At 32.5% G+C, this 26,780-nt stretch overlaps 3 protein-coding genes across 11 annotated transcripts in view; all 3 read left to right on the top strand.

Annotated features, from left to right (window-relative positions):
• Positions 1-26,780, top strand: part of LOC112496827 (TMV resistance protein N-like) — a 136,806-nt gene that overhangs the window by 13,522 nt on the left and 96,504 nt on the right. The gene's annotated exons all lie outside the window — the stretch shown is intronic.
• Positions 1-26,780, top strand: part of LOC102614733 (TMV resistance protein N-like) — a 109,445-nt gene that overhangs the window by 41,104 nt on the left and 41,561 nt on the right. The window lies entirely within an intron of this gene.
• LOC102614165 (TMV resistance protein N-like) lies at positions 20,308-26,146 on the top strand. Of its 3 annotated transcripts, none has more exons than XM_052437027.1 (6): positions 20,308-20,527; positions 21,254-21,785; positions 22,437-23,538; positions 23,624-23,908; positions 24,000-25,082; positions 25,181-26,146. In XM_052437027.1, exons 2-6 carry the CDS (start codon positions 21,298-21,300, stop codon positions 26,084-26,086), a joined length of 3,864 nt encoding a protein of 1,287 aa, XP_052292987.1. In that variant the 5' UTR covers positions 20,308-20,527; positions 21,254-21,297; the 3' UTR covers positions 26,087-26,146. The 3 variants fall into 3 exon arrangements, with proteins under 3 accessions (XP_052292987.1, XP_052292985.1, XP_052292986.1); XM_052437025.1 differs by having other exon boundaries at positions 20,308-20,772; XM_052437026.1 differs by having other exon boundaries at positions 20,308-20,772; positions 21,251-21,785.

The following is a 26,780-nucleotide window of genomic DNA, read 5'->3' as shown; positions in this document are numbered from 1 at the left end:
AATGATGTGGAACCAACTATTGTAAGGAAACAGACAACAACTTTTGGAGAAGCTTTTGCTAAACACGAAGAATTTTTCAAGGATAATATAAAAAAAGTGCAAAATTGGAGACAAGCTTTAAAGGTGGTGGCCAATATATCAGGCTGGGAATTGAGGGGCAGGTAATCATTCTTTTTCTCAAATATTAATTTTGTTTGTTTTGCAAGATTAGTCACCACAAAACATATTTTGGTATTCATTCAACTCCGATTTCAATTAAACAATTTCTATCTTTAAATTACCCTTTCATTTTTTAAATCCTCAATTTACCTCTCATTTTGTTAAGAATTCAAAAAAATTTCATCAACTCACCCCATTTTTCCTTGTCGTTTGAACAAAAATGGGGTAATAATTGAGGTGCTCAAAAGGGAATTATTTGAAGATAATCAAATCACAAGGAGAATAATCTAAAATTTGTAAATGAATTAACATCTGCAAACGAAAAGATATGGACATTGATATGTTGAATTATTGTATTTTGAACTTTTGATGACTAATTGTTTTTATGTTGTGATGCTTTGTGCTATCAGTTTTGACAAAAAAATAAAATAAAAGTTTATTCTTAGATTATTGCCCAAGCTTAGGCATCTCAATATAATGATTTAGGGTGCATTTGAGATTGAGGTCGGGCAATTGTAGCTTAAAAGGTACAGCACTAAAGTGTTTAGTAAACACTTGCTACTATAGCTTTTAAGCTATGTTGATATAAATTTTCACTTGTAAAATACAAAATCCATTATATCTTTAATAATTTTATCAAAATTATTATTTAAAATTTACATTTACTATATATTATTAATTTTTGTTTCATAATTACAGTTTTTTTTTTCACAACAGCTTTAGCTTAAAAGCCACAATACTAAAATGTTTGGTAAACACTTGCTACTGTAGCTTTTAAAGTTATGTTGATATGATTTTTCACTTGTAAAATACAAAATCTACTATATCTTTAATAATTTTATCAAAATTATTATTTAAAATTTACGTTTACTATATATTATTAACTTTTGTTTCATAATTATAATTTTTTTTTTCACAGCAGCTTTAGCTTAAAAGCTACAGCACCTCAATCCCAAACGCACCCTTAAGTTTGTGATTATAATTTTAATCCAAATTTATTTACTGTATTAATCTATCCCCTTCCTTGCTTGCAAGCTGCTCTGTTTTGTGTCATTTACTATTTATTTTAATATAATTTTCTTCTACGAATTGACTCTTGACCTAGATTGCTAAATACTAATTATAATAATGGCAATAATGGCAATACTAATGATATCAATAACAGTACATATTTAACTAATCTAATTAATTAAGTGTGTAATATATGAGCTTATAAAAAACTGATTTAAATTGTCTTTAAACTAGTTCATCCTGTTTTATAAAGAAATAATTTATAAATTTTGAACCTTCAAATCACAATGCGACCCGGTCCAATCTAGTTTTTATTGGGTTGGGGTTGAGTTTCTCATTCCAATTGTTTTTGACTGACGTAATAATAATATATTACTTAATTATATGACTTCAATTTGATGAAATGAATATTGCATGGTTTGGATTTTATTCACAATATGGAATTGATTTGTTACTACGTTCATACTAACTTTAATTTGACAACATCGATCTTTTCTTGTTGTTTTCAATCTGCAGCAATGAGTCAGAGTTTATCGAGGAAATTGTCAATGTCATATCAAGTAAAATTCATACAGAACCGCAGATTCTTAAGGATCTCCAAGTAAGTTTTGTCTTATTTTATTTTTATTGATAGAATCTTGTTAACTTAAAAGAGATGGAATTCAGTTTCTCCTAGGAACTATCTGTCACAGGCACGAATTTTAGCTTGTTGTTCAAGTTTGATCGCGATGGAACTAGTATTTTAGTTCGCTGAGGGCCATAATGCAAAAACTATAAATTAAGGAAGCTATGATACAAAATCATTCGGTAAATAAGGGCCCAAAGGTGAGGACTTTATAGGAGATCATAACTTTTAAAAATAAACGGTCCTAATGTAAAATACTGACATAATTTTGTAAAATTTCTATTCAGTATCTAGACTTCTGTGAAACTTGACGAGTCTTCAATTAGCATTCATTCATAATCCCTAGAAAGGATCCAGCTACCTAGCAACCGTAGCTGGATCCCTCTAGGAAATCTTGAAATTTGCTTATGATCAAATTCGAGGAAGTTTCCAAATATCTCATCGTAAGATAAATCTACATAAATTCTCCTTTTGTGCATTATAGATGTTAATTTTTTTCTAAACATTCTTTTAAGGTCTATCATAGAATTGAAAATGAAAATAAAATTACATTTAAATCTTGTTTTGAATTAGGTATTCTTCTAAAGTGATATTTAGTTATATTTTCACATATTTTTGCTAGGATCCGACTTGAACAATTTAGTAGCTGTTCTCACCAGATCCATTTCAAATCCGATTCAAATAAATAAAGGAAAAATATCCACCGTCTACCCGTTTTTTACACCTTTTTCAAAAATACACAATTCCTTCATTTTTTAGCTGGAATCCACCTAAAGTTACATTTTGTTTCACTTTTCCACTTCCGTTTGGAATCCGTTAAGAAAACTAACAGAAACTTAAAAAAATGACCATTTTACCCCAAAACGAAAATTACAATTTCACCTTAAAAATTGCCAAAAATAATCAGATTAAATCTAATTATTTTCCCCATCGGTCAATAAAGAAATTAATTCCACAACCATCAAATGTAGGTTTTTTTTTTAAAATATGTCTGTAATTATAATGATAAATTATAACAGTAGTATTAAAAATAGCCCAATCTCGCAAACCATCAATTGAATTTAAGATAAGTAGAGTTTTATTATTTATTGAGTTATAATCTCTAGTAGTTAAGATTTTTTTGTACTTCATTAACGTACCAATAATGATATTCATCATTAAATCTTATTATTTTTGGCATTTTTAGGGAGAAATTGTAAATTTCGTTTTGGGGGTAAAATGGTCATTTTTTAAAGTTTCCGTTAGTTTTCTTAACGGATTCTAAACGGAAGTGGAAAAGTGAAACAAAATGTAACTTTAGGTGGATTCCAGCAAAAAAATGAAGGAATTGTGTATTTTTTAAAAAGGTGTAAAAAACGGGTGGACGATGGATATTTTCCCATAAATAAATATATATTTAAGGGGAGATTGGGTTAATAAGGGTTTATTTGTATTTTTTTGATGTTCGGGACAAGTGGTGTAGCTAATGTGATATGAGGTAATTTGAAAGATAGTCAATTTTATAAGAGAGCAATAATATGGAGATCTTATTGGAGTTAATTTAGAGAGTTGATATGAGGAGTTCAAGAGGGTTCAAGATATAAATCTAGGATAGCTTTGGAGAGCTTATTTAAGAAGCTCAGTAGAGCTCATTGGATAACTTAGGTGAGCTCATATATGAAATAAAACTTGAACATCAAATCGCCATAATAAATAGAAGAGGAGTACAAACATAAAGAAAAAAAAAATTTACATGGTTCAGTCCTTCGGCTTATATCTACAGGATTATCTCATCTCTAGTTCGCTATATAAATAAAGTATTGCATAATTCTTTTTATAATATGGACAAAACCTTGTTAATGATTGTTTATAGTGAATGATAACATAAAATATTGGTTTTGTGGAGAATAGAAAAATCTCTAAGAGAAGAATGAGGGAAAAGTCCTTCTGACAGGTGAGGCGGTCAAGATTCAAAATTTTCCATGGAGTTCTTTGACAATAGAAGAAACCCCTAAAAATAGTGGGTAAAGAAGCTAAAGTAATCCCAAAAGTCTCTAAAGAGCTAGAGAGAGCAAAAGGGGAGATATCTCTCTCTTCAAAATTAAACATGTCGAGTTTATATAGAAATGTGCCTGAGGGCATCTTGGTAATTCTAAAAAGTTGATAAATTCTCATTGGCCTGCCCTCCACAGGTGGGGCTATTTTCGGCCTTTTCTTATGTTCAAATGATGGTGGCTTAAATAAGCTTGGTGCAAGTAATTTGCTCTAGCCCTCCTGTAGTCTTTGCTCTTTGCCCCATGGTGATGTTGGTGGTCCTATTACTTTTGAGGGGATAGTTGAGGGGTGCTAGCTTAAGTTTCCTCTTTTCATTGCTATACTTCTGTTGGTCCCTTGTTTTTAGCCTAAAAGACAAAGATATTGATTCTTTTTCTGACGACATGCAGCCCACACATGTGAGGGCCCAACATACTATTTTTAACTTCACTTTTACCTCTTGAATTGGACAAATTTATTGGAGTTGTCCTCTCTCTCATAGAGTACCCTTAGCTTGTCTTGAGCTATACTCCCTTCACTTAACAATATTAACTTTACTTCTCTTTTATTCTATACTACCACGTGTCACTTGTCTATTGGTGCAAATCAATGCCCCAAATTTTCCCCCAAACAAGTTGCTTACCTAATAATCAGTTTATATGGCCTTGCTATGTAGGTTGATTCAGAGTGGATCTTCGTAATCATCAACTTTGTCATGGAGCTTCCGTCAGCTGTTTTTGACCAAATTTCTTCTGGGCGAAAACCTCAATATGCGCTTTTGAGTATGTTAATGTCGTTTGCAGTTCTTCTTATATGCATAATAGAACTCGTTTACACTTGTCAGAAAAAAAAAGTTGTGTGGAGATGGATAAATACATTACCTTGGTTTAATTATCCGCGTAACAGGCCTTTTGGTAACTTCAAGGATACTGTTGGTATGGTATGTGCTCTCTGTCAGTGCATTTTTGTTGCAGTTACTTATGGTTTTGCCCGCAAAAATGCTGATTCTCCGATTAAAGTATCTTTTTGGCCTATTGTGTTTGCCTCTGGTCTATTATTGTCCAAGTATTTGAGTACAAAACCAAAGAGGGCTATTTCATGAAGCTGATGTGCTTGCTTCAGTATGTACTGTCAGACAATTGCTCCGCCATTTGGCATTTTTGTGGATAAACTACCTTAATCGATTTATATTTCTTTTGAATTGGTGTGTGTGCCAACATGTGATTGCCCTTTAGAGTATACATAATTTTATTACTGGCCAATTGCCATATGTAACAGTTATGTTGCTGAATTTGTTTATGCTCTTTGCCAAAGTCTATGTTACAAAGTTAATTTTGAACATTCAGATGATCCTCAGACAAGCTCTATTTGGTCATTCTTCTTTGCCTTTGCTCTACCGTGTAACAAATTTTTAAAGGATCGATTTAGAAACAGGAATGAGTTCACAAGTGTTGGCCATATGCAACAAGATTGCTCTCTGTTTAATAATCAACTTCAATGCTTCCCTACAACTCAGTGCCACATAAACCAAGTTAAACACAATTAATTGTTTATTTTATTGGTTCTTCCTTATTGAAGTTCGGTTGCTTCTGACTCTAAACTCTAAACTCAATTTGAACTTGGACGCTGGCTGTATCTTTCGCAGTATGCCATCATTTTGACTTTCTGCTTTTTTTAGTACATGCATGAAACAGAATGTACAGGGGGAAAAGGCAACAGAGAAAATGCAAATGGAAAGAATAGAATCGTGAAAAAAGGATATCAGCAGAAAAAAATGGGACTCATAAGAACTGAAAAAGACACAGAGACCCTAATTGCAAACCAAGAATTAAGAAAACAGGTCAAGATAAGAAGATGAACGTACACAGATTTTGAACTTTTAATGGTTCAGCCAACAAGTGGCCTTCTTCCATTATCTATTTTTCCACTTGTATAAAAAATATGAGATTAACGCATCCAGAGACCTCGTGTACATAAAATGGAGGAAAATATAAAGTTATTTTCGTCCAAACTGACCACTATATAAGGAACCAACTCTATCATTAGGGACTCTCCAAGAGCACTCTTAATTCCTTTTGCAAACAGTATGTGAAATATTGATCTGAAATTTAAGCTTCTAGAGCGAAAGATCTTGTCGGTTTCTGATTGTGTTGTTTACTGTCATGTCATCTTAAACGTGAACGAGATATCGGTTACTCCTTCAACGTCAATGTATGACATCCATGTAATGTCGGTTACGAGCATCAAGTGGAGCACTTGTCTTGCACGTGACATATGTTGAAAGGTAAACTTAACTTGTCACGCCTCGGTCACGTGCGCCAAGGCTGGTCAAATGATTGGTTGTTACAGCCGTTAGTTTTGGCGGGAAACAAAGTTGGCAAGTGGGGGAGGTCGCAGAAGGTCTTCAAGGCTATATAAATAGCCTTAGAGGCTGTGATCTGTCAGCATGTAAATCAGATCATCATAATTTTTACCTTGTTCTTGAATTCCTGATGATTAATAAAATCCATTGCCCTGTTCTGCACCAGGAACTAGGCCATCTGGCTTAGCCTCGAAAATCTGTGTTCGTTGTTTTCTGATTACTGTTTTTGCTTTCAATTATGGTATGATTCCCATGCCCAGAAGTTGTTCGATAAAATGCTCAAGAAGGAAAGGAACCGTGCATCCCACCTGATGTCCTGAACAAACAAAAGAGATGATTCCCACCTGATGCCAGTAGCTTTTACGAGCCAGGGCAAAAACAGAATGGTTCTGCGCTTTACAAAATTCTTAATTTCCTTTGTAACATGCAAACTGTGTTAGTTCATCAATGTGCATTCCTATCAGTATTGATCAACATAATGGTTCAGACTCATGGAGCAAGAATGTTGATAAGGGCAGCAACGATGAATATCAGAACTGATCTATGTAAGTAAACTCAGGCTCTGATTTTCTATCCCTTGTTTCACCAATACTTCAATAAATGGAAAAGTTAGGTTGAATAACAGCTAATCACATCTTAGGTGGCCGCTTCTTCTTGCTTAGCAACATCTAATCTTCTGTAAGTTAATTTCTTACATTTTATATTAACTTGTCTCCTGTATTTAAGCGTTTGCTTATGTAATAAGTGTGACGTTTCTCATAATTCAGTTAATCAGTTTAAGAGGAGATTTTGTTCTCTTGTAATTGCAACTTTGCTGATTATGATTATTTAAGAACCATTTACTTATAACATTTAATTCCAAATTAATTTTCAGGAACTTAAATATAAGGCTGCAGAATCAATTACTTGCATCATGAGCATGAAGAAGCATTTAGAGAGAATATAGAAAAAGTGCAAAATTGGAGAGATGCTTTGAAAGAGGTGGCCAATTTCTGGTTGGGAACTGAAGGACAGGTAACAATTCTTTATTTTTATTTTTTTTAATTTTTCATGATTCAGAGCTAGAAAGCATATTTTAGCCCCTTCTCTTAAGTTTGCATTTATTTATATATGAATAGTGTTAAATAACTAAATCTTGTATCCAAACCCAACTCCTGGTATTTTATTGTCAATTGCTTATTGCAACCAACAACTAGTCAGCAATTTTCAGAATGAAGGAGCACATGAATAAATGACAGTGTCTGGTAAATTTGATTTTGAAATAAATTTTTTTAAAAAAATAATAAAAATATTATAAATTTTTATCATATAAGCGGGACAAATTCAACTTAATTTCTAAATCACAACAACTTATTTTATTAAATACTTAAATGCTATATGTTTTGAACAACAACCGCCCATCACAATATTAAATAGGGCTTGAGTCCCTCATAACAAAGATCCTTTTTACGGCTTATGTGCTCAAAACATAGGAACCCCGTCAAAGCCCAACAAAAGTTCACTTCCTAACGGAGGGAGGAAAAAAAAAAGTGACTTCTACAAAAAGTGAACAAATATTATAATCAGAATGGATATTTCCATTGTTGATGATTACTTTTGTTTGTTTTGCAGTCTATTTTATTTCTTATACATACGCGTAGCCATTTTGATAACTTCACGGAGACTTTTAAGTTTTTTGCTATTAAGAAATGAGAGTTTACTTTCCTGCTATTTTATTTTCTTTTATTGTTTTCTAGAAAAAAGTCATCTACACCCTCAGATTTTACTTAAATGGCTATAGAGATCTATTTAGTTTGAGAAATGGTCACATAGACCCTTTTGTTTTTTTAAGATTATACTCTTTGATTATAACAACCCAAAATATATTATTAAAATAATCTAACGTATAGAATATTATAATTTATATTGAATAAAATAATTAATTTAATATTATTAATATGTCATATATGTCTTAATGCTAATAAAATTTATTTCACAAATTACTTATATTAAAATAATTGTATTAACATTAAAAAATTTATAAAATCTGCATTATATATTTATTTAGATTATTTTTATTACTTTTTATGTAATGTCGATATTAGCATAATTTTTAAAATTAAGTTTTGGATTAATGGATTAAGTATTAATAAAATCTGTCATGATATGTTGATAATAACTCAATATTAAAAATAATTTGCATGACATATATATGTTATTTTATTAATTATATTTATTTCAATATTTTATTTGTACTGATGTGCTATTTTATTTATTATTCTTGTCTAAGTATTGTATTCAAATTTATTGTAAAATTTTTGACTACGTTCAAAGGTATAATAATAAAAAGAGGATTTGTATATCCATTTCTAAAACTAAGGTGATGTTTGGTTGGGAGGAGAGAATGGAGGAGAGGAAAGTAATTTAAATTCTCTTTTTATTTCCATTGTTTGGTTTGACAAAATATATAAGAATTTAATTTCCATTAGAATTTAATATGTATCATAATGTAGAATTTGAATTCCACACCAAGTAGTGTAGAATTTAAATTCCTCTTATGTTAGAAATTAAAGTTTTCAAAATTACCCTTCAACTTTTTAACTTATTTAATGCCATTAATAATTATTATTTATTATTTTATTTTATTGATTTAATATTATAAATGGACCTCCGCCGGCGGCCAACAGATTGTCATTTTATTATTATTATATATATATTATTACTAGTATAAATTTTTAATATTTAAGATAAATGATAAATTTGTCTAAAGAAAAAAATTATAATTCATTTCCTTATCAAATTTTATATCAAACCAAACAAAAAAAATATAATTTCACTACTCTTCTCTCTTCCTCTCCATTCCACTCTTTTCCTCTCCTCTCTTTTCTTCAAACCAAACGTGGCCCTAAGGAAATTTATGTGATCATTTAAACATCCTTTGGGGTTGGGGGTGACTTTTTTTAAACATCCTTTGGGGTGTGGATGACTGTTTCCCTTAATATTTTAAGAGTAATTTATCGTCAGCCCCTAATTTTTTCGACATTTAGCACCGCACACCCACATATTTCAACCATGTGCATCACGCCCCCATTTCCGTCTATCTACCGTTAACTTAATAGAAAAAAATGTAAAATGATAATTTTGTAAGAACGAACTCTTTTATCCTTCGTTGCTTTTTATTTTCTATGTTTTGTTTTTCTTTTCTTTTTTTCTTCCCTTCCTCTTCTTCTTCCCGTCTTTATTTTGTTCTTCTTCTTCTTCTTCTTCCTTTTTCTTCTTCTTCTTTTTTCTTCTCCTTCTCCTTTTTCTTCTTCGAGTCTTTTACTACTGCCGCCTGTTAGAGTGATCAGCCACCGACTTGAATCGACAACAACAAAATGGCGTGCTGCATGATCTGTCACCGCTCGAAACCATCGTCTCCACTGCTGTGTAAAACCGCCGACGCCACCACTTGAAGCCGCCACCATCTCCGCCGCCTCTATAATTTGATTTAGGGTTTGAAATCTTTAGATTTAGGATTTTTGATTGGATTCGTTTTTGTAATAGACTTTTACAATGAAATTTACGGCAAGTGTTTTGTATAATTAGATTAGGTTTCTTTATTATTGGAATTTTTATGTAATCTGATGATGATTGTGTGTTTGATTTTCTTCTTTCCTTTTGGAATCATGCTCTGTTTCTCATTTTGAAGTTTCCCGATTTTACAATTTTGTTATGATAATGAAATTAAAAAAAATCGTTTCAATTTAATTGTAAAAAAATATAAAAATAAATATTGTTTTGAAATTGACTTGTTGATAATCTGCTCATCCATGTCTCTTATGGAAATGGTACCGTAACAAGGCTAATTGAAAACCCCAACTTTTTCTGTATTTCCCCTTTGTTTAATATTGTAATTAGTAGGATCTGAATCCAAGTAGTTTCTCAACCTTTTCGTGGTGTTTCTTTGACGGATCAGCACTTGAATCATGATGCCCGCTTTTATCCTTCTTCTTATCCTTGTCTTTGTCTTTATCCTTACTTCGATCCTTATGGCGGTGCTTGTGCTTCTTATGCTCTCTATCCTTCTCCTTATCTTTGTCTTTGTGCATTTTTATGCTTCCTCTCCTTGTCTTTGGACTCACTTTTTGATTTTCCAGCAAGGGTAGGAACCCCTTTTTCTGCAGGAGGCAAATCAACAATATTTATTTATTTATTATAAAAATAAATATTGTTATAATAAATCTTTATTTCTTGATGTTAATTTTTAAGTTATAGGAGGTATTTTAGTACTTATATATCAATTCAATTCAAAAGAGGGGTAGTATGGTCTTTTAGGTTAATAGCAGCCTAAACCATTAGAATTAACTGATTTTTTGACGGAAATGGGGGCGCAGTGCACAGGGTCGAAATATGTGGGTGCCCGGTGCTAAATGTCGAAACAATTGAGAGCTGACAATAAATTACCCATATTTTAATAGAGAAATGGAAATTTCCTTCTTATTTCACGTTAAAGGGAAATGTTGACTTCTAGAGCCTTTAATTAATTTAGGCTAACTTCTAAAGCCTATACTTTAACATTTATTGCGCTATATCGATAACAAAGTCTTAAAATAGTTTTGGTTGAAGTTCTCAAACAAATTTTCTTCATCTCCTTCGTAAAAAGCAACCATATTTAAAACACATTAAATAAAGTGCTAATTATTACTATTATTATTATTAAAGGCATGCTTGACTAGACTTGCAGTTGGCAAGCAAAAGAGAAGATGAAATTATTAATTAGAACACATGAAAGTTCCTCTCATTTTCATTAAAACATACTTAATTTGTAATTCCAGTTAAAATTCATCATCTTTCAGTAGTGGTTCCAACAAGCTCTAAGCGGTAAGTTTTCTAACAGTTTTATATTTACATGTCTCTTGTATTTGTGTAATTAATGTTTCACATAATTCAATTTGAGAGGAAATTTTGATCTCTTGTTTCCAATGCTCAAACTTGTTGCAGCTTGCTGGTAGCTAGTGTGGGTTTCCGCTTCTTAGTTTAGCTTTCTTTGGTTCCAGTTCCATATCGAATTTTGTGTTTAATGCAGTGTTTTTAGAATTTTTTTTAAAGAGATTTTTATTTTTGGCATAGGTATAACATTTTATTACTAATTAATTCTCAGGTACTTAAAACAAAGTTTTTGTTGGCAAACAAAAGGACTAAAAGAGCAAAAATCAGTTAGAACATATAAAATCTTCTAATTGATTTCATTCAAACAATGTACAAATTCATCTATCAGTGGTTAAATACTTGCAAATTTCTTGTATTTCAGCTTATTCTTTGAACTTTTACATGTATGTCCTGTCTGACATAAATATGTAATAGATTTTTTTGACTGACATATTTTTGTAATAAATTTTTCATATAATTTCAAAAATCAATTCTAGAGGAAATTTGGTTCTCTTGTTGCCAAGGCATAGAACCTGGTTGCAACTCTGCTGGTAGTTTGTGTTTCATCGATACAAAGGTTGGCGGTGCAGGTTTTGGACTACTTCGGCAGTTTAATGTTATGTTTATATGACTTTTTGGGTTTGCCGATTTCTCACAGCATTGATATAGCATCTAATTCTAAATTAAACTTTTAGGAACTCAGAGTGAGGCTGCTGTGGCATTAATTTCTTGCATCATGAGCATCCAGGGAGTTTCTTCTTATGTCCCTTATCCTCTCCCTCATTGGAAATATGATGTCTTCTTAAGCTTCAGAGGAGAAGACACCCGCAAAAATTTTACAGACCATTTGTATTCTGCCTTGGATGAAAAGGGAATCATTGTATTCAGGGTTGACAAAGAACTTGAGAGAGGAGAATCCATTTCACCCGGACTCTTTAAAGCAATTGAAGAATCCAAAATTTCAATTGTTGTTTTCTCCAGAAGCTATGCTTTTTCGACTTGGTACTTGGATGAACTTGTTCATATTCTTGAGTGCAAAAACACAAATAACCAACAAAATGGTTTATCCAATTTTCTATGACGTGAAACCGGCTGTTATAAGGAAACAGACAGAAACTTTTCAAGAAGCATTTGCTCAATATGAAGAAGTTTTTAGTGAGAACATAGAAAAGGTACAAAAGCGGAGAGACGGTTTGAGAGAAGTGGCTAGGCTAATTTATTGGGCTGGGAATTGAAGGACGTGATCTTTCTTATTGTCAAAGATTTATAATTTCCTATTTGTCAAGGAAGCTCATGTTTGCAAGATTACCAGTAAAGCAGAGGATCACAGCAGCAACCACATGCAGTTACGAGTAGATGACATGGCATGCCAGCTGGAGCCTGGTGGCTATGTAATTAGTTGTGTATATGTCAATTAGCTAAAGCTGTTATAGTTTGTTAACAGAGTTAGTTAATTAGTTGCAGCTAATCACATCTATTAGTGTTGAGCTTCAGCTTAGTATAAATAGAAATAGCTTTGTACAGATCAATAACAATTGTGTGATTAATGAATTTCAGTTACTAGAAAATATTCAGATCTAGTTCTTATTTTCTCAGCTGCCAAACATCATTCTCGTTCTTCATCTTGGTATCAGAGCTAGTAGCAATGGCTTTTGCTCTCAAGGATCTGGGATTGGTAGCTTATTTTCTTGGAGTAGAAGTATGTTATACAGCTCAAGGAATGCATCTGTCACAGACAAAGTATATTAAGGATCTGATAAGCAAAGCTTCAATGCAAAATTGCAAAGGGTCAGATACACCTTTCAGCACTGGTTTCAAACTAGAGAAAAGTGTTCAAGGTCCTCTGGGGCAAGAATTTGAAGAACCAGCTCTTTATAGGAGCATTGTTGGAGGGCTTCAATATTTGATTCTCACCAGGCCTGACGTTGCATATTCTGTACACAAACTCAGCCAATATCTCAGTAATCCTACACTCCAGCACTGGCTAGCATGCAAGAAGGTTCTCAGGTATCTTCAAGCTACAACCACTCATGGTTTATATATTCAAAAAGAAGGAACACTTGGACTTGCAGGTCTAACAGGGTACTCAGATGCTGACTCGGCATGTGATGTTAATGATCGAAAATCTATTGGAGCTTACTGTATTTACCTGGGTAATAATCTAATTTCCTGGTCATAAAAAAAGCAAGCTATTGTAGCTAAGTCAAGCACTGAAAGTGAATACAGGGCACTCTCTTCAGCAAGTTCAGAACTTTCATGGCTGCAATCTCTGCTGTCAGAACTTAACATTGTACAATTACCAACTCCAATCCTTTGGTGTGACAATCAGAGTGCAGGAGAATTAGCTCGAAATCCTATTCTTCACTCTAAATCAAAACACATTGAGTTGGATGTCCATTATATTAGAGATAAAGTGATTGGAAAAGAGTTAGAAGTGAGATACATTCCAACTAAAGAACAAGTTGCTGATGTCCTTACTAAAGCTTTGTCATTTCCTAAGTTTAATTATTTTCGATCCAAGCTCAATGTCACCAACAGACCATTGAGCTTGAGGGGGGATGTTAAGGAAGCTCATGTTTGCAAGATTACCAACAAAGCAGAGGATCACAGCAGCAACCACATGTAGTTACGAGTAGATGACATGGCATGCCAGTTGGAGCCTGGTGGCTATGTAATTAGTTGTGTATATGTCAATTAGCTAAAGCTGTTATAGTTTGTTAACAGAGTTAGTTAATTATTTGCAGCTAATCACATCTATTAGTGCTGAGCTTCAGCTTAGTATAAATAGAAATAGCTTTGTACAGATCAATAACAATTGTGTGATTAATGAATTTCAGTTACTAGAAAATATTCAGATCTAGTTCTTATTTTATCAACTGCCAAACATCATTCTCGTTCTTCATCTCTATTCAATGATTCGATTTGAAACTATGTCCGCACACACTTCAATTCAACGACACCAATCTTTTCTTGATCTTTTTCAATCTGCAGGAATGAATCTGAATTTATTTTGGAGGTTGTTAAGGTGATACCAAGAACTATTTTTGACTATAATATGTTTTAATAGAGTATGTCTACTCATTTTAAAAATTACTATAGTATAATATATTATGTCTAACACATTGTAAAATATTTTTTCAATATTGAAATTATTTAAAAAATGTATGTTATTATACTTAATTTAATATTATATTTTTATTTATTATAAAACATTAATGATAATTTGTTGGATTTATAGAGTTAAAGGATATCATGATTAAAAAGGAGTTTTGGTGTTCTTTATTAAAAATTTAAAGATCGGTGGGATCATTTTTCTAAGCATTGGGGTGTAGATATCATTTTTCCTCTATAGTTCTTTGACAAATTAATTATGACAAAGCTGAAGTTTATAAGGAATAATTAATTATGCTAGTGGATTATAACGAATAACCGATTATGGGAGAATCCGTACATTATTGTATTCCAAATGTTCACACAAACATGACAGAGCGATGTTCCAGGCTTCTTGAAACCATTAATTTAGCTCACGCAACTGCTTTGGTGGTTCTCTCTCTTTTTAAAAAACATTAGTGGACTTCAAATTGATTGGTTGTTATGCATCCGGCCGAATATTGGTCGCCGGTCGTTTCTGGGCTGGGACTCTGATTGGCCAGTCTTCATTCAATCCAGTTGTATGGAGGAAACTTGACCAAATACTTCTTTCTAGACATAGAAGTAACACTAATAGCAAAGACTTTTGACCCCTTTTTTGCCCTTTTTCCCCCCCCTTTTTCTCTCTTCCTTTCGAACTTGCAAATACTTTTGACTTTTTCACGACGTCTCAAGCAGTCATCCCATTACGTGAGCATAATAAATAAAGCATTGCTTTTTATTTCTGTTTACTCTGTCAAGATAATAACTGTATCATCTACCTAACTTTCGTTTTCTTAATTTTATGTAGCCAACAACTTGACATCTTCGTATAAAATTAATCACAAGGATTTGCCAACAACTTGACATCTTCGTATAAAATTAATCACAAGTCAATTTTCACTAAGACTTGCTTTTGGAATACAAACACACAGATCTTTGCCCTTCCCTATAGGCTCTTAGAAAAGATTTACTTAAGTAGACGTCGGCGCACACCCTCCAATCAGGATCCGAAGAAATTTTATAATTACATTTTGGGATTTATTAAAGATAATTTTTTCTTTTTGGTAAATAAAGTAAATAAGAAGCTGTGGCGAAGTCGTGTAATTCAATTATTAAAGAGAGTTATCATTAAGAGGAAGTTTCATTGAATGGTAATTTCATCGCGCGAGGTAAAGACTGGAGAGCGACCCTTTTTGACCAAGACTTGCTTTGGAATATACAATGCAACAACGCAACTGAGGAGCTGGAAACTGTGTAATCGCTTTAATTTTCCAAATTTAGTCAAAATCCTCAGATTTCCCTCAAAAGATAGATGCACAAGGAAAATTTTATGATGTCATATTTAACTACGGTATTAGCATGGAATAAACACAAATTTTATAAATTATACATAAGACTAGTAAATAAAAAGAAAAACTAGTAAATTAGTGGTAAATTGATGTTTTAAAATTGAAAATAGAAATGACACTTGTAAAATTAAGATAAAACTTATAAATCAACATTAAACTTTAACTCAACCAAAAAGAAGTTTATTCATTGAATTTAATTAAACAAAAAAAGCACTAATTAAGCAAAGGAAAAACATCACTCATTAATTGAAAACAAAAAAATTGTATTGAAAATAATTAGAATAAGTTTTATTTAATTGGTTTAACCATAAATACTATATTCATTCTAGGACATTTATAACTTTTTTTTCATTTTCTATTATAGTATTTGTTTACTACATATGTTAATCAAGCAAAATTATTTTTCTTATTGTGGATCAAACCAAAACAAAATAAAAAGATATTTTTATATTACTAAATATATATGAAATATCAACAAAATTGGATCTAATTTTCAGTTTTATACATACTTTATATAGTTTCAAACTTTACTTCTTTTACTTAAAAATCATTTGGGCTTATTGTCAAGAAGATTTAGAAGAATGCAGAATCACCTTATCTTATAAACAGGTTTAAAAACCATGAAATGAATTTTATTCTTAATAAAATTTCACATATATTATGACTTGTATTATATAAACCCAAAACTATAGTTATTTCATTTAGAAACAAAATCAATAAATACATAAGATAGTGATTATTATAATAAGCTTTTAATTTACATTTGTAATTTTTTTAATAACTCTTATATTAATTTACTTATTTAACCTTCCTTTTATAAGTTTTATGTTTCATTTACATAATTTAGATTTTATTTTAGGCTGAATGTGTTGTGCAAATTTTAATATATTGGCAAGCACATGAGGCTATTGAAGTATAGACTAAAAATAATTTAGATCGAATCCATAAGGAATGTCAATTTTTAGGAAAGTAAAATTTAATCTAAGTCCATTATAACTCTGCCCTAGTTGAATAAAAAATATTTTGTTTGAGAAAATTAAAGCTAAGGATGCAATTAAAATTAAAATGAGTAAATTAACACAACAATTCAAGAGATTGAGGGTACCAGGATTTCAAAATCTACCCAATTCAATTAACAATTATCTAATTACTAATCAATTCTCAATTTTAGTATAACTACTCGAAGTCAATCTATGTCTACTCATGAATATAATAATTAAGCCCAATTAAAATTAATCTTATGTAAGTTCTTTTTCTATTTAATAGTATGATATCTAAGCATCCATGAAATCATATTGAATAACAAATAGTTAAAGTTTACCCAAGCACTTTATGCAAATAATTTAATGAAAGACACAAAATCAAAGATAATCACATATAAGTTTTATGGATTCAAGCATAAATTGAGTCAAATATTAGTCCTAACAATCAATAATACACGACAGAATTGATGAAACGATTTAATTTTACTCAACCAAATATGTGAAACAAGAGCTATAATCATTAAAGCGCTCATATAAGAAATTAATTGAATAAAAAAAAGTAATTTATTTCATTGAATAGGGTTTTATCCTTAGTCCTAGTATAGAAGATTTAGTTACACATAATTGAATTGGGAATGAAAGAGTAGATAAAACCAGTCATGGGAAATAAATCCAAGTGACTGGCTCTTTCTCCAAGCTGCAGCTGCTGTTCTGCTTCAATTCTTCCTGGCGGATGCAATTCTAGCTTTAGAGGCGAAGAGTACTCCCGCAAAAATTTCACTGACCATTTGCATGTTTCTTTGGATCAAAGGGAATTGCTGTATTTAGAGAAGAAAGTCAATTTCCCCAGGACTATTTTAAGCAATTGAGGAATAAAAAATTTCAATTTTTGTCTTCCCGAGAAACTATGCTTAATTAACTTGGTGCTCAGATGAACTTCCTAAGATTGTTAAGTGCATGAACGCAAGTGATCATCATCATCAACAAATTCCGATTTTCTATGATGATGAACCAATTTGGGCGGACCCAAGATGTTTTATTAGCCCCAGCTAATTTATAAATTTATGGTAAAATATTTGTGTGAATACCAGTTCATATAAAAGAAATAAAAAAAATATATCTCAAGTAACACCAGAGCGAACTCTTTGTAAAATACATTTATTTAATAAAAAATGACAATGCAACAAATAAGGTTATCATATAAATTATTAAAAAATCTACATTAAAAAAATTCTTTCAAAATTCCTCTTTTTTTTTTCAGTGATAGAAGAATATGACATATTTGAACACTTTGGTTTAATTAAAAGAAAAAAGAACAAATATGACTGTGAAAGAAACAAACTATGAAATTATGAAAATATCATTAATTGTTACTCTATCATTGAGTAATGTCAGGGATACTAACATTTGATTTTGAGTTCCAACTGGTGAGACATTCATCAATTGGATGGTAGAATAGAGTAAAAAGTAATTTTACATTTATCATCTAATAGATTAGTAACACATAGTATTGAGATTTAAGTTGAGACTCAAATGGGGAGATCTTTAGCATTATAAATTAATTAAAGTAAGAGATTCACTTATTATAAACTTATTTCTAGTAACAATGTTATAATATATTGACATACTTCTTTTCAATTAGACCAAATTATAATTTTTTTTTATAATAAGTTAAAACTATACTAACATTTTAACCTCCTAATAATTTCAATTCCTTAATAAATACTAATTAAATCATTTTACAAATAAGTCTAACTCCAATAAAAAGATGAACAAGAGACATACTTGAAAATAAAATAAAAATTCTTTATGTTACAAAAAATTATAAAATCTTAAGGGGAATAAGGAAAATTTTTCATGGCTAGCCCTAGCTGTCATGCGTAGCTCAGCCCTTCGAACTAGGGATGGCAATGGGGAGGGGAGGGGAGGGGACCAATCTCCCCATACCCATCCCCGATGTTTTGCATATGTCCCCGTCCCCTCCCCGTCCCCGTCAAAATTGCTTGAGAGAATCCCCATCCCCTCCCCGAATAATAACAGGGGATCCCCGAGGGTCCCCGGTCCCCGAATAATTAATAGTCTAATACATTTTTTATTTTCGATTTTAAATTAATCATATTAAAATAAACTCATACCGCTATTGTAAGCTCGTAACCAACTTTGACAGCACATTAAGGCCTCCAATGTGCTTGGATGAAGTTTGTTATGGTATGAGCTCACAACTCTACCACTAGTGTTAAAAGCTGATTCAGAAGCAACTGTTGTAATTGGAATTGCCAAAATATCTCTAGCAATTCGAGCTAATGTAGGATACCTATTAGCATTTGTCTTCCACCAACTCAAAATATTAAAATCTTCCATCCGAGATATAACTTTCTCATCCAAATATGAATCTAATTCATCTGCAACAACTGCACAATCTCCATTGTTTACATAATCATTAAAACCTGTCATCCATTTGGTTGCTTTCTTATAAGAATCCCCTGTAGATCTAGTAGAAGAACTACTACCAGTATAATCAAAGCAATAAACAGTTGGTGAAAACTTCAATTAATACTCTTCAACTAATTCCCGGCAAAGGGTGACCACTTTCCCAACATACAACTATTTTGATATTTATTATTTTTAACAATATTTATAATTTTGTTATTTATTTATTAGTAATTTTAAAAATAAAAATAAAATTAAAAATTAAAATGGGGAAATGGGTAGGGGATGGGGATTCCACCTCATCCCCGTCCCCTCCCCGAATAAAAAGTTGGGTAAAAAATTTTCCCCGTCCCCTCCCCGAAAAAAAAATTGGGTATAAAATTATCCCCGTACCCTCCCCGAATGGGGAAAATCCCCGAGGGTACCCATCCCCGTGGGGATTTTTGCCATCCCTACTTCGAACCAACTATGGGGAGTGGTGAGGAAATTAACGGACTGGGGAATGCATATTAGATTGGATTAAAATGGATTAGCATGATTATATTTAGTAATGTGTTTTTTCTTTAAACAAAAGTTTGGCTAGGTTTTAAATTTTAATTTAGTAACAATAATAAAAATTAATAATTAATATTTCATATATGTACTTAACAATTAATAATTAAGATAGTAATGCAACCAGGCAGCCCCTTAAAGTTGGAGAAATTTATACAAATAGGTTCAAAACTTTTGAGTTCTTTAAAATTGATTCCTCTAAATTTGTTCTATTATAATAATCAAATATAAGTTTTTTAGACAAACATCCCTCATCACTTTAAACAAATTATCAAACCAATACCACTGTTACAAAATAATTAAACATCACTACTCACTAAATCATTAAACTTCATCATTCTCAACAAATTACTAAATTCATTAAACAAATATAATAATCCATAACTAAAGATAAAATCATCAATTGGAGAGTAAAATGTGGATCAAGTGAATGAATAAGTTATTTATTTGTTTAACTGAAGGTGGAAATGGGAATAAGGTGCATGAGACCCACGCAAAATAAAGTTTGATTACTGAGATTTTGATTGGGGTTGGGCATCAAAACCCTATTCCCCAAACGACAAAATTATTTCTATTATGACAAACACTATCTTACGACTAATGTAAAGTACATCCCCTCACATGAACAGTATATGTGCGGGATTTATTCACTGTTTATGTGAAGGGTGTATCTTACATTAGTTGTAAGATCGGGGATCCTTCTATTATATTTTTAATTTTTCCAAAATACCCTCTTGGCAATTAAAAAATATAAATTGAGAAAAATTAAAAAAGAACCCATGAAATCACTAACCCATCACGTCTCTACCACCTAGAGCCAAAGAAACGATCGTCTGCAGCACCTTCTTTGGTTGAGCAGGACGTCACCGAAAGGATTCGACGCCAATTTCAGCCCATCTCCATCTCTCATCACCAGTCGGATTCGTCGGTTCTATCACGTCGGTTCAGCAGCTCGTCACCGGTTGGATTCCTCGCCGATTGCAGCCCATCTCTGTCACTCGTCGCTGGTCGGATTCGTCGGGTCTGTCACGTTGGTTCTGTCACGTCCCTAACCCATCTCCTTGCTGATTGTTGTTGTTTTTGTTATTATTATTATTATTATTTATTTTGACCAAGACTTGCTTTTCTAGTTCTGTGATTCCTTATTTTCCAAACTAAAAATCCTCTGCTTTTCTTTGAAAGATATATTCGCCTGATCAACTTCTTTAAATCAATTACTTCACAGGAATTCAATCATTAGTAGCTGCCTTCAAAACACTCAAAGCTGTACGTTTTATCTTTTATACAAATTCCTATTTTATTTTCAGAATTAATTAGCATATCCAGGATGAAAGAAATCTTGACTGTTAAATTTTGTTTTAGATGCTTGCTTAAGATACTCTGTGCGTTCTCTTAGAGGCTCTAATCAAAGTCTTGCTTAAATAGAGGTCGGCATATTCATTCTCCAGTCAGCGTCTGAAAAATTAATTTTTCACTACATCTTGGAATTTCTTTACTATGAATTTTTCTTTCTGGTAAAGAAAGTATAACATGATATACCTCTTGGATTAAGCGACCTAAAAGTAGCAATTTAGCTCATATGTAATTGTAATTTAAGTGATCGCATTAACTAATTGACTTTCTATTTTCAGCTTTGACATTCACAATTCATTTTTGTCAAGCCCATGATTTTCGATCCAATCTTTATTTTTTTATTTTTTTATTTTTACATATAATTGGTTGGCATAATGTTCCACATCTTTAGCAGGAAGTGATAAACTATTCCGATGTAAATATTCAAGAACAAATATAATGGCTTCCATGAACATCAAAAAAGGCTCCCATTGGAAATATGATGTCTTCTTGAGCTTCAGAGGTGAAGACACCCGCAAAAATTTCACGAATCATTTGTATGCTGCTTTGGATCAAAGAGGAATCATTGTATTCAGAGATGATAAAGGACTTGATAGAGGAAAATCCATTTCACCCGGACTATTGAAAGCAATTGAAGAATCCAGAATATCAATTATTGTTTTCTCAAGAAATTATGCTTACTCGACTTGGTGCTTGGATGAACTCGTTAAAATTGTTGAATTGGAGAGCACAAATGGTCATCAACATATGATCTTTCCAATTTTCTATGATGTCGAACCGACTGTGGTAAGAAAACAGACAGCAAGTTTTGGAGAAGCTTTCTCTAAACATGAAGAAACTTTCGGGATGAATATAGAAAAGGTGCAAAAGTGGAGAGATGCTTTGAAAAAGGTGGCTAATGTCTCTGGAAGGGAATTGAAGGACAGGTAATTGTTCTTGTTCTCAAACATTAATTTTCTAAGACCAAGGTTTCTTATTTTTGTTTGTTCTGCATGAGTCATCGCTAATGAGCAGATCGAAATATCCCTCCACGAGTATGTATTATTTGATTTAATATACTTTAAAGAGTCACTGAGGCAGTTAATTCCATGTTTTAAAATGCCTTGATGGTATATGTATGTGTATACATGTCTTTAACAAAAGTTTATACCAGAAACACAGTGTTTATGTATTCAATTAGTTGTTCCGACAAATAACATGTTTTCGATTTTTCAAATAAAAATATACATGACAAGATTTGATTATTTATTGTTGCAAGAATGATGCGGAGGAACAAATAAATTGTAGAATTTCTTGAGCTTTTAGACATTAAAAACAGAGGCAGGCCATAGAATGAATTGTAAGGAGAAATTATTAATACATATGATGTAATTGAAATAATAGCTTTGAAAATGAATATCTGCGACTGAAGAAGCACAAGAGAACAGATAGATTAATCAACACATTTAATGACTTCAATTTGAATGAATGAATATAGCACTGTATGGATACTACATATTACGGGATTGATTTGATACCATGTTCGCACTAATTTTAATTCAACAACACCAATCTTTTCTTGTTCTTCCAATCTGCAGGAATGAATCAGAATTTATTCTAGATATTGTCAAGGATATCCTGGAGATGTCAAGTAAAATTCCTGCAAAATCTGAGATTTTTAAGGATCTAGTAGGAATGGATTCATGCTGGAATACACTCAGGTTTTTTATGGATAAAGAGCCTTATGGTGTCCGTATGATTGGGATCTGTGGTATGGGAGGTATAGGTAAGACAACTCTTGCAAGAGTTGTTTATGACTTGAGCTCTCATGAATTTGAAGCAAGTAGTTTTCTTGCCAATGTTAGAGAAATTTCAGAAAAAGGCGGTCTGATCTGTTTACAAAAGCAACTCCTTTCCGAATTACTAAAGCTGCCAGATAGTAGCACACGGAATGTTTATGATGGTCTCAAGATGATAGGAAGTAGGCTGCGGTACAGAAAGGTTCTTCTGATTATCGATGATGCATTTGATTTAAAGCAATTGGAAAGTTTAGCTGGAAAGCACGAATGGTTTGGTCCAGGCAGCAGGATCATAATAACATCAAGAGATGAGCATTTGTTGATGACACATGGAGTAGATGAAGTACATAAGCTCAAGGTACTACATGATGATGAAGCTCTTCAACTCTTTTGTAAACAAGCCTTTAAAACCAATCAGCCTTGGAAAGAATATGAACAGCTGTCTAAATATGTTGTAAAATACTCTGGTGGTCTTCCATTGGCTCTCAAAGTTTTGGGATCCTTTTTGTATGGTAAAACAACAAAAGAATGGGAAAGTGCACTAAAGAGACTTGAAAGAGAATCAGAAAATGAAATTTTGGATACACTTAAAATAAGTTTTGATGGGCTTAGAGAAACAGAGAAGAAAATATTCCTCGACATAGCATGTTTTTATCGAGGGGAGAATAGAGATTATGTAACAAAAATTCTTGATTACTGTGATTTTGATCCAGTTATTGGAATAAGGGTTCTTATTGACAAATCTCTCATAGAAATTTCTAATGGCAATAGATTACGGATGCATGATTTGTTGCAAGAAATGGGTCAACAAATTGTTAAAAGACAGTCCCCTAAAGAGCCCGGGAAACGTAGCAGATTGTGGAAAGAAGAAGATGTACATCATGCGTTGACAAAAAACACGGTAAGCAACTAAGCCAAAAACATGTCCTAAGATTTAATGGTCTTCAAATTGTTTCTTCACTTAATTCTTTGCTTATAACTTTTAGGGGACTGAAGTAGTTGAAGGCATACAACTTGATTACTCTTCTCGAGATAATGATGCGCATTTGAGTGCAAGTGCTAAAGCATTTTTTAACATGACTAACTTAAGGATGCTGACAATTGGTAATGTGCAACTTCCTGAAGGCCTTGAATTTCTCCCTAATGAATTACGGTATCTTGAATGGCATGGATATCCTTCCAAATCCTTGCCATCAAATTTTCAACCTGAAAAAATTTTTGAACTTAACATGTGCTATAGCCGCATGGAACGAATTTGGAGTGGAATCAAAGTAAGATTTGTTTATATCCTTTCAGTTAATAAGTGTTGATGGTATTATGATTCATCCCTTGAACAATTGTTGAGATTTTGTTTTTGAACAGCCTTTGAGCAAGTTGAAAATCATGAGACTTTGCCATTCCAAGGACCTGATCGGAACACCAGACTTAACTGGGTTGCCAAATTTAGAGGAGATGGATCTTAGAGGATGTACAAGATTGTGTGATATTCACCCATCATTAATGCTTCACAAGAACCTTATTTCACTGAATCTAAAAGATTGCACAAATCTTACAACTCTTCGGAATAAGATTGCCACAATACGTCTAAGAAAACTTGTACTTTCTGGTTGCTCGAAGCTGAAGAAGTTTCCAGAAATTGTGGGAAGTATGGAATGTCCGGTGGAGCTTTTTCTTGATGGAACAGCTATTGAAGAACTGCCATCATCAATTCAACTTTTGACTGGGCTCATTTTGTTGAATTTGGAAAACTGCACAAATCTTGTGGGACTTCCAAGTTCTATGGATGGTTTAACATCTCTTAGAACCCTGAATCTCTTTGGCTGCTTCAAATCTAAAAATGTGCTAGAGAGTTTTGACAGGGTAGAAAGTTTGGAGGGGCTTGATTCAAGTGGAACTGCTTTACGGAACCCAGTGTCGTCCATTTTTTCTGTGCAGAATTATCAAGCACTGTCTTTTCTTGGAAGCAAATTACCACAATCATCATCATCACTGTATTTTCCTTTCCCCATCAATTCGATGAAAATGAGGAGTTCACATACTGTAGCTTTGAGGTTGACTTCTCTTTTAGGTTTGTGCACTTTAACAAAATTGGATATCAGTGACTGTAATCTAGGGGAAGGAGCAATCCCAAGAGATATTGGCAGCATATGCTCATTAAAAGAGTTGTATTTAAGTAAAAACAGGTTTACTTCGCTACCAGCAAGCATTAACCGTCTTTCTAAGCTTTGGATTATAGAATTGGAGGAATGCAAGAGGCTTCAATCTCTGCCACAACTTCCATCCAATATAGAGCAAGTTCGGGTAAATGGTTGTGCTTCTTTGGGAACATTATCACATGCATTGAAATTATGCAAGTCGATTTACACAGTAATTAGTTGTATGGACTGCACAAAATTGCTCAACAACAATGGGTCGGCATTTTCAGTGCTAAAAGAGAACCTTGAGGTCAGTCTCTCACTGTCTCCCAGTTGTGCCAAAGATTATGCCTAAAAATTATGCATTGACATGGACCTTTATTTTTTATGTTTTTGTGCTTTTCTAAGTTGCAGGAAGTGTCGAAACCAATACCTCATTTAAGCATTGTTGTTCCAAGAAGTGAAATTCCAATGTGTTTTAGGTACCAGAATGAAGGTTCTTCAATAGCAGTCACAACGCCTTTATTTTGGCATAAAAGGAATGATGTGATGGGATATGCTATTTGCTGTGTTTTTAATGTCCATAAACATTCATCTGGTATCAAAAGTTTGCGCTCATACCCTACACATCAGTTGAGCTGCCATAAGAAAGATTCTTATATCAGTAGTTATATTGATTTTAGGGAAAAGTTCGGTCAAGCGGGGTCAGACCATGTTTGGCTTTTATATTTGTCTCGTGAAGAAGGCTATTTGCGCACATGGAATTTTGAATCTCAGGATTTTGTGTTGTCATTTCAGTCTGATTCAGGCCCAGGATTGGAGGTGAAGAGGTGTGGTTTCCATCCAGTTTATAAGCGCGAAGTGGCGAAGTTCGACCATGCAACAAACCTATGGACTCGGTCTATTGATTATAATCTGAATGCAAGCGTTTGGTCTCGGTTTATTGATCATCTGCGTGAATTGTGTCAAAATGGAGCTCAGCTCAACAATGTACGGGATCGGTTAATTGATTATCTGGATGAAAACCAAGGGGAGGATTTCGACCAAACAACAAACCAATGGACTTGGTTTCTTGATCATCTGAGTGAATTTTTTCCAGATGCAGGAAAGTTCAACGAAGCATGTTATTCGTTTTTTTATTATATCCAAAGGCGAAGTGGAGACCAAGACCTCTGGAGTCTGCGAAGAGCTCTCAAAATGAAGGGAGTAAGGCCCACCAGGCAATGCGGTTACGAAATAGCATTGATTTTATCACTAAATTGTTTGATTTCTTTTATTTTTGGAATTCTAGAAATTTGGGCTGAAAAATCTTAAACTTATGAAGTTAAAGTCGTAATTATTATTTTTGGATAAAAGTTGTGTGCCATATGTTGTGACTTCTATTTGCTATCACAATTTTTTTTTTAAAAATTGATTATTATTTTATTTATTTATTTAAAAATAAAAAAAAATTATACAATTTTGTCTTCCTCAATTTAAAATTTAAATTACAAAATTTATATGAAAGAAAATAAATTAATAAATGCAATCGAATCCAAAACCAATGAACTAAATTATTGACCTTTATTATCCATAAAAACATCCAGTACTACTAAATTTCGAAAACATACAATTCAAATTTTACAATACATTAGTTAAATCAATATTTCAAAGTCAAGCCAATAGCCAACAAAGGCCAATCCAAAACCAAAGTAATGTACTCAGCGTTCAGCAATATCCAGCACCAAAGCCATGCAAAAATGTAGTCCTTTTCCAGTAGCAGCAAAGCCAAGTAAAACGTATCCCATTCCATCAATTGAAAATATTAAGTGAAAAATAAGCATTTACACATGGAAATAATAAGAACAATGTCTTCAAAAAAGAAAAAGATACAAGTAAATAATAAAATATGAAAATATTTAGTGAAAAATAAGGCAAGATCCCTTTTCTCCCTTCTCTGAAGTAAGGCTTTAAAAAAAATTAAAGAAATTATGATTGTTTCCACACTTGGAGCAGGGAGAGACAAACT

The sequence above is a fragment of the Citrus sinensis genome, chromosome 3, assembly GCF_022201045.2.
Source record: "Citrus sinensis cultivar Valencia sweet orange chromosome 3, DVS_A1.0, whole genome shotgun sequence".
Classification (NCBI taxonomy): Eukaryota; Viridiplantae; Streptophyta; class Magnoliopsida; order Sapindales; family Rutaceae; genus Citrus; species Citrus sinensis.
The sequence above is the reverse complement of the archived record's forward strand: the minus strand, read 5'-3'. Positions and strand labels throughout refer to the sequence as shown.